Source organism: Hesperophylax consimilis, chromosome 6, assembly GCF_061612785.1.
Source record: "Hesperophylax consimilis isolate HC1 chromosome 6, BYU_Hcon_1.0, whole genome shotgun sequence".
NCBI lineage: Eukaryota > Metazoa > Arthropoda > Insecta > Trichoptera > Limnephilidae > Hesperophylax > Hesperophylax consimilis.
The window spans coordinates 32847533-32862987 of NC_142841.1; the positions used below are offsets into that span (position 1 = coordinate 32847533).

The window sequence follows — 15455 nt, forward strand, 5'->3', positions numbered from 1 at the left end:
TGAACCAGTTACTGGAATCGGAATAACAGAATAGTAAGTAAGAGGCGATGTATGAATGTTAGACATTATAAAACAATCCATTTGGAATATTCTTTACAGGACACAGTGGATAACATATTATTGTGCTTGATAGTAATCGAATATACTGCATGCGACCTTTGATAATTACAGTAAAGAAATAAAAAATCAATAAATTGTGTCATGGACACAATTTGTAAATTTTACATATGAATGGCTTTAGAGATAAGATACCAAGAAAATATTATAAGATAGCGAGTTGTATGATATAATATTATGTTATTCGAATAAGAATAGGTATATATTATTTTAGATAAACCCCACGCAGGAGGCTCTGAGGAAAATAATTTCCTTCAGGCCTTATGTTGTCTTTTGGGATGCTGGGTGGAGGGTCCTTTTTAAGAAAGGAGAGGAAGTTCTGGGAAGGTAAAAGTTATGAGGGTTGGGTAGGAATCTAGGGATCAGCGCGTCGATGGGTCTAGATACCAGTGGGAGAGGTCAAGATCTGGCATGCCAAGCAGCTATTAGGCGGTAGGCGCATCCTGAACACACCTCACCCGATGAACCCAGGTGCCCCTACTGAATCACCAAACGTAGCGAACCACTTGGGGTGACCTAAATATCGTGCTTGATATTTTGCTTCATTTACATTTGAACTGTTTACGATCAAATTAATAATCGTTGCTCGATGTGTCTAACCGATAGTTTTATTATAGCGCTTATAACCTTGATACTAGTAACTTCTATTGAATAATGCAGACATTTCCCGTGAAACATATAACACGGTGTTATTAGATCATCGCAGCAATGTAAACCAGTTTCGTATGAACGCTTACTACATAATTATGTCGAAGGAACAACATAGTAAGTTATGCAGAGAATAAAATCCACCTTTCTATATTTCCTGCGATCCTGATACTCCCGAAAAGAAAACCTGCATTTTTAAAACAGAAATCTGTTTCTAAAATTAATATACAGTTTCAGCTACATATATGAAGAGAACTATCGTTTCGATAAGACAAGCTTCACCAAATGCACTAGCTTTATCCAACAAATTGCCAGTTGGAACAATAATTACTGTGTGTTCATTTTTATTTGAAATCTGTTGCTTCAATGACAATTTTAATTGCAACTTTGCGAGCATCAACCAAGATGGTTGCAAGCTCTAATAGTAATAATTAGTTAATTTACTTATAACAAAAACTAACAATAGTTAAATTAAATAAAGGCTTTAAGATACGAATAGTAAAATTGCTGCAGGCTGTGTGCGGAATGTTAAAGAATTGGAACTATTCACCAAAATTGAAAATAAAGAAACAGAAGATCCAAATTGCACAAGAAAAAAATCTATTCAAAATTTGTTATTGCGGGCTTACTCTGAAATAAGGTTTTCATCAGTTTCAACGAGTATTTGGATTTCATGGCTTTGTAATGAGATGAGTTTTCAGTACAGCTCTGCATTTTATTGATTATTTTATCAGTATCGGTTCTCTTACAAGGGCTTGATACTCAGAAAGTGCGTAGTAGATACATATTTATGTTATAAACTATAATATATAACATTGAATAAGCACATTGACAAAATGCGCACGAAACGACGACGATTTACTGTCTATATTTATTAATCTGCATTGTATAATATCCCACTTGGCGTGGAATGTTTTTGAAACTGTATCAACATTAAATCTCCGGTAATAGATGTAGGAGATCGCTATACAGTTTCATGGGAAGATCAAATACAGGCAAAAAGTAGTCTGGGCCGGAGACAGAGGCTGCAGAATTACACCGGAGTTACTGTGGAGACTAGAGACCGGAGACCAAAGGTAGGATTCCTGATGGGAAAAAACTCGCTAGAGTATCCGGTAAACTATCAAAGACAACTGCAGTCACAGACTCAACAGTATCACTTCTCGTCCAAGAGATGCTGTGATCTCTTGTTATTCTTTATACCAGTGATTCGAGCATCAAAGAGCATCATATCGCACCCCTGGGGGTGCTGGGGAGATCCAGGGGGCGGTGGGTTTTATTTAAGGGTAGTACCTAAGGGGCTGCGAGTGGCGAGGGAGAAAAATTGAGCTGCTAAAATTCATTTCAGCAATTTATATTTTTTTCTAATTTACTAAACAGTCATCAATGCAAGAATCCCACAAAAAACGATCAAATGTGTTTCAAAATGATTATTGTAAAAGTAATAAGGTAAGTACATATAAAATAGGATTTACGTTAGGTTTCTACAAATTATGAGATTTGAATACTACTCTTCCATGGAAGCGTTAGGTAGTGGTTGGATGAGAATTTCCTAGTATATTACAACAAATTTATAATCGTTCGTTATCAGCTTACAAATATTTCGTTATCAATTTACATAACGACTTATTGAGTTTTGTTCATTTGATGAGTATCTTGAAGATTTCAGTTCATCAAATATATTTGTGAAATTTTCTTAAACGGGAAAAATCGTATGTTTGAAAAGGGAGCGATACCTAATGCAAAAATACACTTGAGAAACTCTGGACAACACAAACTGCACTGCATGATGAAAAAATAACACGAAACCTGATTTTATGTCGATCTCTATATCGACAAGTCATCGTCGTTGCCAATTACATTTATATTATTAATTTTATGTCACTCACAAGATGTTATTCGCAAGTGTAATTTAAATCGTGGATCTTGAACGCTGGGCGTTTCACTCATGACTTGATAAAGTCTCGATGTATCAAAATACGTTACATAATATTACTAAAAAAACAGTAATAATTATCACTCCATTTTAAAACACGCTATTTTAAAACTGTTATCAAGGTTAGCTTGCAATTAGAGTAGTTGATACTGTAGTATCACGAAATACCACAAATCAGAATCGAAATATTGATTGAAATAGATTTAGCCGTGTTTAGTTTACTAGATCTGAATAGCAAAGTACTTCGCAAGCTGCCCCGCCACTTCCTTTATCCCCCACAACATACCCTCAAGGCGGGAACACATTATTAAAACCCGACGCGACCCGATGAAACGCGATGCGTGTTGAGTCGAATCAAATGTATTGTTTTCTTATGACCAGAAACACACTATGAACATCCGACATGGCGTCGCGTCGGATGTTCATAGTGTGTTTCTGGTCATAAGAAAACAATACATTTGATTCGACTCAACACGCATCGCGTTTCATCGGGTCGCGTCGGGTTTTAATAATGTGTTTCGACCTTTATTGGGATAATAATTGGCTACGGCAGTTGGCACTCTTGAGCGGTATTCACATTATAAACTTAAAATTATTTATTTATTTACTACACGCCCTAGTGGGCTTTTCTTTAAAAAAAAATACAAGCATTTTGTATCAGAGAAAACACTTAAAAAATAATACAATAAAGAAGAATATAAACATAATGGAAAAAATGAATCCTCACGCATATAATTGAGTTAAAAAGATTCAACAAAACAAAATAGTAGAAGCGGAGAAGTTATATGGGTACATAGGTCTATTTGTGTCTAGAAAAATAAAAGTGAATATACAACATTTATATTGATTAGTTTCCAAATGAAATATATCACCCAGATCAGAATATTTGTTATAAATAGAGACACCCATTCATAGCTTTAATTTTCAAGAAATGTAGATTGAAAAATTAGCTTTAATTTTGCATTTTCATATCGTTTATAGATAAATAGGATAACGTCCAGGAATGGGAGTCGGCAAGAGGGGAAAAACAATTAAATTAGCAAAATCACTTGAAACATGTTTATTGTATTATTGATTGAAACTCAACATGGCGCATGTTTCTACAGTAGAGAACATTAGAGTACATTATAGCGGCTAAAAATTGTTTTATTATCGCTAAAAACACCATTTATCGCTTTAATTCGCGAAAATATTGTTAATGCTATGAATGGGTGTCTCTAATTATAAACAATAAGTATTAAATGTATCAACTACCTATTCGGAAATCGTAGAAACCTCAACTGCGGAAAAAAGGTCGCAAAAAATAAGTACGGATTTGTATTTATGCCGTCATAAAACATCAGGTGAAAGTGTACAGATAAGCAATAAAAAGTTAACAGTTTAAGTAGCGAAAGCGTGATTGATTAGATAAGATCACTTACTAAAACACCCTTTTTGCAGTGGAAATAATGGACCATTTAATGTGATTTCAATCGGTAGAAGTTAATTATAATACTACAGAGAGATAAAAAAGTTATCCAATTTTAGAAGATTATATTCAAACATACATTAAATCATATTCAAACACGCATTAAATTATATTTAAACATACATTAAATTATATTCAAATATTCATTAAATTAAATTCAAACATACATTATCCTATTCAAACAGACAAATTATATTCTAACATACATTAAATTTAAAACATTTTATTCAAACATACATTAAATTTATAGAATTATATTCAAACATTCATTAAATTTATAGAATTATATTCAAACATACATTAAATTTATGAATGACATATTCAGTAAACAAAACAATATTTATTTATTTATTTTTGTAAGAAACAAACAGCTTTTATATAATATACAATGATAGATACAAATATACAAGTTAACTGAAGTCAAGTCACAGAAATTTCTTATGTTTGTTCATTGGAAATGAAGTTTGAAATTATATAAGTGCAGTTAATATTATATTAACTGCACTTGTTTCATTTTTAGCCAAAGCTTCATATATTGAACTTCTTTCTGAGAACATTCCTAACAGTTCAAGAAAATGGATAGAACGGAGACGACGGCTAAAAGATGAAACAAAATCGATTAATTTTGGAGGGAAAAATAAGCTAATAATCCATTGGATCCATGCTGTCACTTTTATATCATATTATAACCCTGTGAGAAACTACTACCTACTGTGTGGAAGAATGTAACGAAATGAGGTAAAATTTATGAGCAGAGAAATAAAACAATTACATAGGGGTAGGCAGATAGATCTGAATAATTACTTTACAACCAATACAAGCAGAGGAAACACCTGATGAGATGAGCGAGCTGATTTTGTTTACACGTTAATTTGTCCTGGGTAAACAAAATTGGGTAAATAATAAAAATGATTGTGCATGACTCACCCTGGACTTGTTCTTTGTTGATGACTATTCCAGTGTGGTCTCCTCCAGCTACGTGCATCTTCTCGCTGGTTTGTTGGACAGCCCTTCTTTCCACAATAAGGGTTGTGGAATTGGCCGTCTTACACTTCGGTGTCATGACAATTTTCTCTTCAATATCAGACATTATTAATTATTTTTCTTCAATCACAGCACAAACTTTTCACTGTAAAATAAAAATGCCACAATCGGTAATGACGAAAAACTTCGCAAAAAAATACTAAGTGGAGGTTGAGGTATCGTGCTTTCGACTCGTTTACCTTCGTGCCTGGTACGATTTAGTACAATATTCAAAATATTCCATACAAATTATTATTCATGGCCAAAAACTAATCCCATCTTTATGATATTATTTTTCACAGAAAACTACAAAACTTTAATGTTTTTAGGCAATTAAAGCATTATCAAACTAACACAAAGTGTAAGAAATAAATAAAAACAATCTAAAATAGAAAAATCCGTTAAAAATACACCTCAACGAAAATAAACTACTGTCAAAAAAAATTTACCGCGGATAAGACGGATTGAAAAATATTATTTATCGCGAATTTTCAACGGGTTTTGGATCATTAGAGAAATGAATTATTACTAATCAATTAACATTATTTGCACTCACATCGCCACACGCCTCACTTTCGGAAAGACGACCACAAACTGACATAAATAGACAACGATAAATGACAGCTCCTGTAGGAAACCATTTTTGTTTTTTTGTACGAGAAGCTATGTTCGTAATAACCCTCTTTTTCATTTCCTCATGCAAAAATACACTCTAAAGCTAGTATCCGTACAGTGGGTTTTTCTATAATATCATTTGAAAAAATGAACTATTGTTTTAAGATTGAGTTTTGGCGTTTATATTATTTGGTTGAGGGGTGATTTTGAACAAAATATATATTACTTTCAAATTACGTAGGAAACTACTTTTAGCCCGTGACAAAAAGTGTAATCCACTGGACATAGATGGCACTTACGGTAGCCACAAGAGCAGAGTGGTTTATTTATGAACAAGAGCAATCACACATCCATCGACTATAGAGAAATATGGTTAATTTAATTTTAAAATAATTAACAATAAGTGGTTAGAGGCGTTTTGGTTACATTTACTCGTACAGATTATTTTCTTTTTCAATGATTATTATAAGGTAATATTTGAAAATGTACAGTTTAGTTGAATTTCGTTCTTCCCTTGCCAACATGATGTGGACGCGTGCTTTTTCGCTGTACTTTCCGGAAGTAGATGATTCTGCATTTTACAAAAATGGAAATTTAAACATGTTATTTTTAACACTAACTCAGCAAACAAGGCGATGCACTGCAAAATAATGCAAAAATTAAGTGGTTTTTGGATTGAAAATTTGCTTAGAAACATTACAGATGCTTTAATTAAATAATTTGAGTAGAACACATCTTGGGTCTTGGAAATAATTGAGGACTTTTTTGATAGGTCTTTTTATAAGCCTAGAGCAAAAATTAAGTATTAGATTTGTAAAAAAACTTTCAAATTCAAATGGATTACCCTTTTCGATTGTAATTTTATTGAATAATGTGGAAAATAAAGTTCTTTACAAAATAATAATATTTCAATAATTGTGCCTGAATGTCATAAAATAAAACATGTGTTTTGGGTTTACAGGCACATTACAAAATAATAATATTATAATAAAAATTATTAAATTATTATTTGGCGGCACCCAAAAAAATTGTTATTGCAGGAAGGATCGGATCGAAATGGTATTTATTGAAATATTTTATTTACTTCTAGAACAAAATTTAGTCCTATTAAATCTAGTATTTCATGTTTCCTTATTCTACCCTTGCAATTTATTACCTATTCATATACATACTTACCAATATTTCCTATGTACTAAAAAATTAATTTCACAATTTAACTTTGCAAAGGTTCAGCTATCTTAAAATTTGCATTGTTCCAAAGATCGATGTCATTGCTTTTTGGGGAATAAATTCAATGTAAACAAACTGATTGCCATATCCAATGCACAACCGCAATGTAGGCATGCTGAATCTGTTTTACCGGTATTTCAATGGAGACTGCTCTAATGAACTAGCAGCATTGATTCGCTATGCACAGGCGGAATATTCGCTATACACGAGCGGAATACCCGTTCACAGTTGATCTTGGTTCATGAGAATGGGTCATTTCTTCTACTCGTTTTTGTGTAAGTCGGTCGTATGCGGAACGAGGTACCGGAAACTGTAATGCCTCCTTCATGTATTCCGGACTTCTTCAATACCCGCATTAATAAATACCTTCCTACAACCCCTCCCTTAACCTTCCCCACAACACTGCCCAACCGGTGGCGATACAGCTTCCCACTGTTTAGACAGAGGCACTCTTGTGAGGTGTCACATAAAATTTTAAAAAATTACCTGTTATATTTTAAAATTCAAACTGTTTTTTGTGTCTGCTGTAAAATTTGATAAAGGGAAGTTAAGTGTTCTACGAATTAAGACGTTGATCGCCTTAAAGAAATATTTCTTTTGTGGAGGGGTTCATTAATAAAATTCATAACTTATATTTGATTTTTATTATTTACAAATATGAAGGAAAAAATGAAATCCAAGTGTTTAATTTAAGTACATAGAAAACACGCAAGTCAATTTCAATTACAAAAATCACTCAATGATGACAAGACTACAAAGTACAATAATTAAAATTTAGATTATTTAACCCTTAGGATGCCACGCTTTTACGGTAACTAATCTCATAAATAGTAAAAATACATTTATGCTTCATGTGATATCTCACTCATAAGTAATCATATAGTACATGCCAAGAAAACATTTGTGGCAGTCCATTCTTTGCACTAAGAGTAATGTTTTGTTTACTAGTCAGTTCCATGAATTTGATAATAATGAAAAAATAGTCAACAACCCGATATTTTTAAAATTTGGTAAAATAGTTTGGGAAACCTGCAATCTGGTTCAAAAGATAAATTCCTTTGCAAAGTTTCTGCAAATAATTCAATTAACATTTCTCGTCAGCCATTACGATATATCTTGGCATTCTAAGGGTTAAAAATCATGCAAATAAAATGCTTAGTTTGTTAGAATATAAATAATTCACAGAAAAATGGATCCGAAATGATGTAATATAAAAACATTTGTAAATCAAATGATTTTTAATATTTTATTTTTTGAAAGTAGGTTGCTACAAAGAATAAAAAAAATTAATATGAAATAAAATTAATAAAGAGCCAAACTTGAATCTGCGAACAGCTTGAAACAATGTACATAATTATTTTGTTGGGCCGAGATAGTTAATGGCCGTATTTGATCCTATAAATAATTTATCCGTGTGATGAAAAATAGGGTTTTTTTTTTTTTTTTTTTTTTTTTATAGTGAATACCTCACAAGAGGGTTAATTATCATCTCCAACGATTTAGACAGCCCTTAATAAAAACGGAGCATGATTATTATCGTCAATGTGAAACCATCTCATCATATAAGTCATATTTGGCCGCTGTCCAAATAATGCCACAGCAAAATGGCGGCATAGCAAGATGTTAGCACTAGTGATGTGTCATTTGTAAACGAGCAGCACAATTAAGTTGGCTCTTTTTGATGAGGCGTATTCGTACGACTCTCGATAAACCGTACCATGGCTCAATTGAATTTTTATCAGAAGATATTTTAGAAAAATAGCGCCTTTAAAATTAATCAAGAATGAATTGTTATTACATCCTCAGAGACGTGAACGGCATCTGGACTTGCACATATGTACCTAAACCTACTAACTACCCAGCATCTTTTTTATCTCGTGGTACGATAGGCGTGCCGTTACCAAGAGTCGTATGATCATTCATACGCTTATGCTGAGAGCTGTATTGGGCGAGCACAGTATTCTCATTGCTCACACGCTCCTTCAATTGAGTCGACTCTTTGAGCCGTACGAAAAAATTAAGCTGGTACCGTGGCTCCCGCTCTTAATAAAATGAGTCAGGACCCTTCGCTAATTACCATCACTAGTGGCGAATTTCTAAAGTTTTGAAGTGAATTCAAAGGTGATAAGAAATTATTGTGATACTATATTCGTTGTAGGACCATAGATTGGTCAACTCTGATTTTATTTCTACCGATGAAGGCCAATTGCTTATTTCAGGATGCTTTCACAATGTCGTTGAATAGATAAATTTGAATTCTGTTAACGATGAACCCATTCCTTCGGTCGTAGTTAAATGGAAACATCCAGTTTACATTACATACATTTATATAAAAATATTATGTGCAGTTATTTGTTTTGTGTGGAGAGGTGTCTGTCTTGTTCCTAAATTAAAGTACAATATTTAGGAAAGACTGAGATACGAGGTTACTGATTTATTGTTGTATACATTATTAATACATATTTATCATGTCGAAGTTAATCACATTCTATTCTTTAATTTCTAATCTTATACTACTAGAGATAATTGAATTGAGAAAAACTCTCAGCACTATATTATTAAATAGGTATGTATAATTTCTGTGATCTTCTATTAGATAATTGTGTATACACAAATACAGTGTGTACATAAGTATATTTCAGTTTATTATGTTTCAATAAATATAATATATTTTAGACAGTACTTTATTATTATTTAAGTAAATCAATAAATATGATAATAATTTATTATAAAATGAGCCTTCTTAAATTTCCACTATTATATTTGTTAAGAATTTTACGTGTTTAAAACAAAATTGGATTTATTTTCATATTGCACATGGAAAATTGGTAAAAAAAAATTATTCTACATTCGTCGGAAATATAAAATTGTGTGAAGTTAATTGAAATCTTAAGAATTACGAAAATAAAGTGTTTTTTAAATTTTATTTTCGGTATTATGCAAAGTGAAAATTAAGGCTAAAAGGCAACAATATCATATTTCTATACTATAAGTCTAGAAGCAATATTATACATTCGTCAAAATAAGTTCAATATAAAAATAAATAAAAATACTATTATTGTTGTTGGCAAACTTGCTTAAAATATACAAAGGAAATAAGTTTCCTACAAATTAGTCTAAATTTCAGAAGAAACACAATTCGAGGCATGAACAATAAATATTATCTTATACATTTTGAATATATATGCAAGTACATACGTGAATATTAAGCAAATTGATTAGTTTGCCGGTGAAATGATAAAATTTCAGATTGAAAAATGTTTTTTAGGCAAATATCTTCGCATGTATAAAAGTTGTGCCTGATGTAAATGATGAAAATAAGATACTAGATTGGTTAGTGAGAGTTATCTACGCTAAATTAAATAAATTTAATAGATTTATGTACCACTAATTATTATTCATATGATTGTCGAAGTACAATAAAGAAGGTGAAAACTACTATAAACCAACTGTTGGTGTTTTGTTGAAAAGGCAAATACACCAAATCACAAATTTACAGGCAAAGCTATTAAAACTTTTCGCGTTACATATTTTGTGAGTTGTCGACCAGTGATTAAAAAATAAAAAAAAAAAAACAGCTGAGATGTGTTACATTACTTCCTGTTGAAATTGAAAAAAAAACATTATTCTTCATTAAAAAATTAATACCGAATAGAGAAGACCCTTGTGTCACACAAGACATAAGGGTGGGTATAAACACGCGAACCGAACTAACGAGCTGACCCACGACTTATGGGAAAGGAACGAAGCAACTGCAAAATGGCACGAAACGCCGCTTCGTTCCTTTTGTGGGCTGGCTCGGCTCGCGTGTTTTTCCTAGTGTCTCTACGCAGCATTAGGATGTAGTATGTAGTGCTTGTCCTAACATAGTTGCAAGGCACTTAACCTGTGAAATGCTGAGCAACCTAATATGTACGCAAGGGCATGCCGAGGCTAAGAATCCCACCATTAGAAATTACTGTTTTCAGATTATTTAGATTGCCGGCGCTCAGTGGATACAAATTTATTGTATCCAATGGGTACTTTTGACACTCGAGAAGTTAAGCTCATTTGACCACAAATGATTTGATGTTTAAATGAAAAAGCTGACAATTTTTAAAGCAAAACATAAAATCCTTCACTATTTCGTTAAACAAACGAAAGAAAGGAATTGAATTAGTTGTCAGTTTTTCAAGGATCAAATGATAAATATTTTTACCACACGAAAATATGGCATTAAAATTTTCAATACAAGCCTATGAAAATAGTGTTGAAAAGAATAATTATTATTGCTGTTGATTTATGACCTAAGAAATGAAAAAAAAAAAATGATAAATACATTCATAATAGGTTATCAGTATGGCTAGTTATAATGTGTGCATGATTAGGTAAATAGTTTTTCAAAAATGTAGTGCCGTTTAATATTTTCTAATAAATGCATTAATTGGCATTGACCAATAATTGTCACAAATACAATAATTCACAGATTCCATAGAATGATGGAATTTTTTTTAAAAGGTTACTAGGGCTTATTTTTATTTGTCCATAATGCTTCCAACTGATAATTGCATAAATATTTTTGTTTAAATTTTAAATAGCAAATTAGGTTCAGTTATGGAAGTAATAATGTTCAGCAAATCTAATGATTTGGGTTCATAATTGCTAGACTAAAATGATAAGTTTTCTTGTACAAACGGTGAAGGTACATTTTCAATAATAATTGACAATACAATGATTCAAATTAAATATTTGATAACTTATGTTATATACAAAAGTATTTACAAAATCAAAATAATAAGCATCTGATAAGTTAAGTAGTTTCAGTTCTAAAACAAAATTGTAAAACATGTTAAATAGTATTGTGATATAGAATGGTAATGATTATCTTTTTTCAAGTAATTTTAACTGCGACCCATTATATTCTAGGTAGCACCTATAAACACAGAGTTACAAACACTAAAGACGGGTTATTTCGGAGAATTTGAAAAATTCTTCAAATTTCAACGTTTATTTTCGGGTTCTTTGAAAGTCCCATTCAAGTTCTGTTATTATATCATTATAGGCTAGCTGCTTGACAGAACTGAAACAATAACAGAAGTTGAAAAATCTTTCACATAAATTGAAAATTAACTTTCTAATTTGAAGAATTGTTCAAATTCTCAGAAACAAGTCCTAAGTGACCTCATTCAAAATATGAACCTATTCAAATTTTATGAAAAGGCAAAGATTCCAATGTTTTATATTGACGAACTGTCTTTCATTGGATGTTTTCAAATTTAATGTAAGCCGCAGCTTTATTGGAATGCGACTTGAGAAAACATTGTTCAATTTCATGCAAAAAAAAAAAAAGTGAAAATGATGAATAAATTATTGATTATTAAAATAAACCTTGTACTTTTAAAATAAGCCTCTAAGATTTGGGTAAAAAAATTACCATGTTTTCGAAAAATTCTATAATTTCTTCAAAACGATTAGCAAAATACTTAATAAGTAAAAGGAATTGACTGTGTTACAATAATATTAGTGAATGTATCAGGGGAAAAAAAGAAAAACAACACAAATAAAATCATTTTTACAGATTTGTAAAAAATTATACAAAATGGAATAAGCTGGAATGATTTATGGAATGGTGGTGCATTTTTGTTGTTGAGCAATCACAAAATAAATAATATTTGTAAAATTAAAAATGGAGGAAAATTCGTTGTCAAAAATAAAGGATATTTGAAAAAAATTCAAATTATTTAATGCACTCACTATAACTAAATGACAATGAATGCATTGGAAATGCAAAAAATACAACCTAAAAGAAAATAACTTGCTACATACTAATATTGTAACAAATGTATTTTATATTTATTGACAAGCACTAATTGAGACGTCGCAACTATACGATAATGTCAAAGACTCTATGAAATGCTTTTGTATCATTTTCTAAAATATTATAATTTGGCACAGATTTAAAAAAAAAAAAAAAAACAAATGTTTCCATTGACTTACAAAATTTACAAAAAAGACATAAAAAACAATTCCGCAAGGCTTATACATAGATTTTTAATTTTCCACAATAATATTATTGAATAAATTATTTTGTCACTTCACAAATTACCACATTTTAAACAAGTCAAAATATACTGTCATAAAATAATATTTGTATGATTCAAAAACACACGGGCAGAACTTGCATTTTAAGGAATTGTTTGTCAATACATAGTATTACATACCTATTTAAAATTTTATTGGTAATATGTGTTGTTTATTAGTTATTACTAGTTAATTATAACTTCAGGTAATATTGATGAGCCAACACCTTTATAATAAGTAAAAAGGAATATTGTAACTAAATGTAGAATGTACGCATGGTGATAAGTATTTATACTTTATTCCTTTCAATACAAACGTAATGAACCAATTTCGTCAGCAATAAGCGCTTTTGGATATATTTTTATGAAAAGCATAACTTTCAGGCCTAAATATATTTTCAATAACAGTGACAGATTACATTGTTTTTAAACGTTACTTTTGGATAATACACAACAATGGATTACAATAAACCACAAAAGTATAAATTTTTATTTATATATAAGCATCATCATAAATAATAAATTATTATTACCGTTTTAAATGTAACAATACACCTTTTAAATTAGACTTAGTAAATTAATCATAAATGACTATACAACCAGGTAATGTCAAAAATACACCATTCGATTCATTGACAAATCAGTATATTATGTAATAATATGAGTGAGCCTTCAAGGCATCCAGAAATAATCGTATTCACAAACAATAATTCCATCAAACTAAATAATACCATACTTTATACAAATCTCAATTATAATCCAATTACTTTTGCTTGCAGACACAAATTTTTAGAAATTCTTGCCACTTTAAGTGACAAAAAGTAAAATCGTGCCACTAGCGATAATTTTGAATTGCGTCGATTTTTACGTTTAAAAGTTCATTCTGTGCATGAACGATCTGGGAATGGAACTGTTTGGGAATGGGGGTGTGTTTTGTGAGGCACGCGGCGCTGCGGGTCACACGCGCGTGACGCACCTTTCTAGTTTGTGCAGCTCGGCTTGCAGCAAGGCTGTCAGCTCAGTTTCGCGCTGTAACCGCGTGTTGAGAGCCGACAGGGCGGCGCTAAACCGTTCCTCTTGCGCTTCCACCACGCGCTCCAGATTCGCAACCTGGAAACATTAATGCAATAGTTAATAGACGTCACATTAATCTTATCTGTGCAGTTATTGAATATCGACGGCTAACCTGATAAGTTTCACTACAACACATACATTGTGTCGAAATGTGCACTGTGATGAGATGATGTCGAAATCTATCTGTGTTGAGACCATCATAAGATTCTGCAGGTCCCCAAAGACCACCGGAGTACTGGGCTGGACATTTTAAAAGAATGCCATATTTCAGGAAACCAAAAACTATGACCAAGTGGGTGTTGCAGCGGAAGTGACCCAGACGCAGGCTGGGAAGGACTAAGGACTGGAGGTGAATGGTGGGGGACCGTAGTGGAGAGCATTTGTGGGGGAGGACAATTCCCACCCTGGGATGTAGTGCTTTGACCAGGAAGTTGATGATAAGCCACAATAAATTCCATATTGAAAGCTTTGAATTCCAGCAATGAAAGAATGGGAGAAAAAGACTGGCACTGTTAAGTATATACTAGGTTGGAGTTACCGTGGAACCAGATTACAGAAGTAATATCAACAGAATATGGGCTATTGATCTAGAAAACTAGATGAAGTAAGAAGAATCAAAGAAACAATGGTCAAATTTCACCTACTTAAAATATATATATTTTTTGAACAATCCTTTGATTCAACTTGATTACAACATGGAATTACAGATGGTAAATAGTGGAATTTAATAGCTATTTCTTACAAATTAAAATTAATATTTTAAGATATTAGTATGGCGGCCAACTGTCATGTCATGTTGATAGAACTATAACCTGGAATTAATATTAAAATAGGTTTTTAGGTTCTTAGTTTGAGTGTCTTAAAAAGAAACATTTTTTCTTAATTCTGTAGTTGTAAGTAAAATTAAACCGAAAGACCAAGTCCGCACGCCCAAAGAAGGGGAAAGATCACTAAGGACAATTAGTAGTGGGGGAGTCAATTTACTTAAAACAAGGTTAAAATATGATGCAGCTTACCCTTTCATTTAATTGAGCTATAAGGAGCTGCTCTGGTGTACTGTTCATGTCTATATCTCCTGAAAACAGAATAAACTAGTCATTAACCTTATCAATGTATTATTGATCCAAACTGTACACAAATGTTCAAAACATTCCAAGATTAAGATTGTTTATCAAAACACACATAGTTATTATGACAGTAAAAGTCAGAAAAGAATATTCGAGCTCGTTTTATCACACAAATAATGTTTGAAGCATTAGATCACAGTGAAGTCATACAAAATAAC

The 15455-nt window shown here is 31.7% G+C and overlaps 2 protein-coding genes across 3 annotated transcripts in view; both read right to left on the bottom strand.

The window, feature by feature from the left end:
* Positions 1–5826, bottom strand: part of LOC149423225 (uncharacterized) — a 147878-nt gene extending 142052 nt beyond the window's left edge. The window contains exons 1-2 of one of the 2 annotated variants that reach the window (XM_089632586.1): positions 5749–5826; positions 5097–5298 (exon numbers count right to left, since the gene is read on the bottom strand). In XM_089632586.1, coding sequence (XP_089488712.1) covers positions 5097–5259 — 163 coding nt within the window. In that variant the 5' untranslated portion in view covers positions 5260–5298; positions 5749–5826. Of the gene's footprint in view, positions 1–5096; positions 5299–5641 lie in introns of both variants that reach the window. The other variant, XM_089632585.1, reaches the window with a different exon arrangement.
* Positions 5827–7666: 1840 nt separating this feature from the next.
* The window catches only part of cindr (CIN85 and CD2AP related), a 69774-nt gene continuing 61985 nt past the window's right edge, over positions 7667–15455 (bottom strand). The window contains exons 12-13 of the mRNA XM_089632584.1: positions 15187–15245; positions 7667–14206 (exon numbers count right to left, since the gene is read on the bottom strand). Of these exons, the coding sequence (XP_089488710.1) occupies positions 14054–14206; positions 15187–15245 (212 nt within the window). The 3' untranslated portion in view covers positions 7667–14053. The remainder of the gene's footprint in view (positions 14207–15186; positions 15246–15455) is intronic.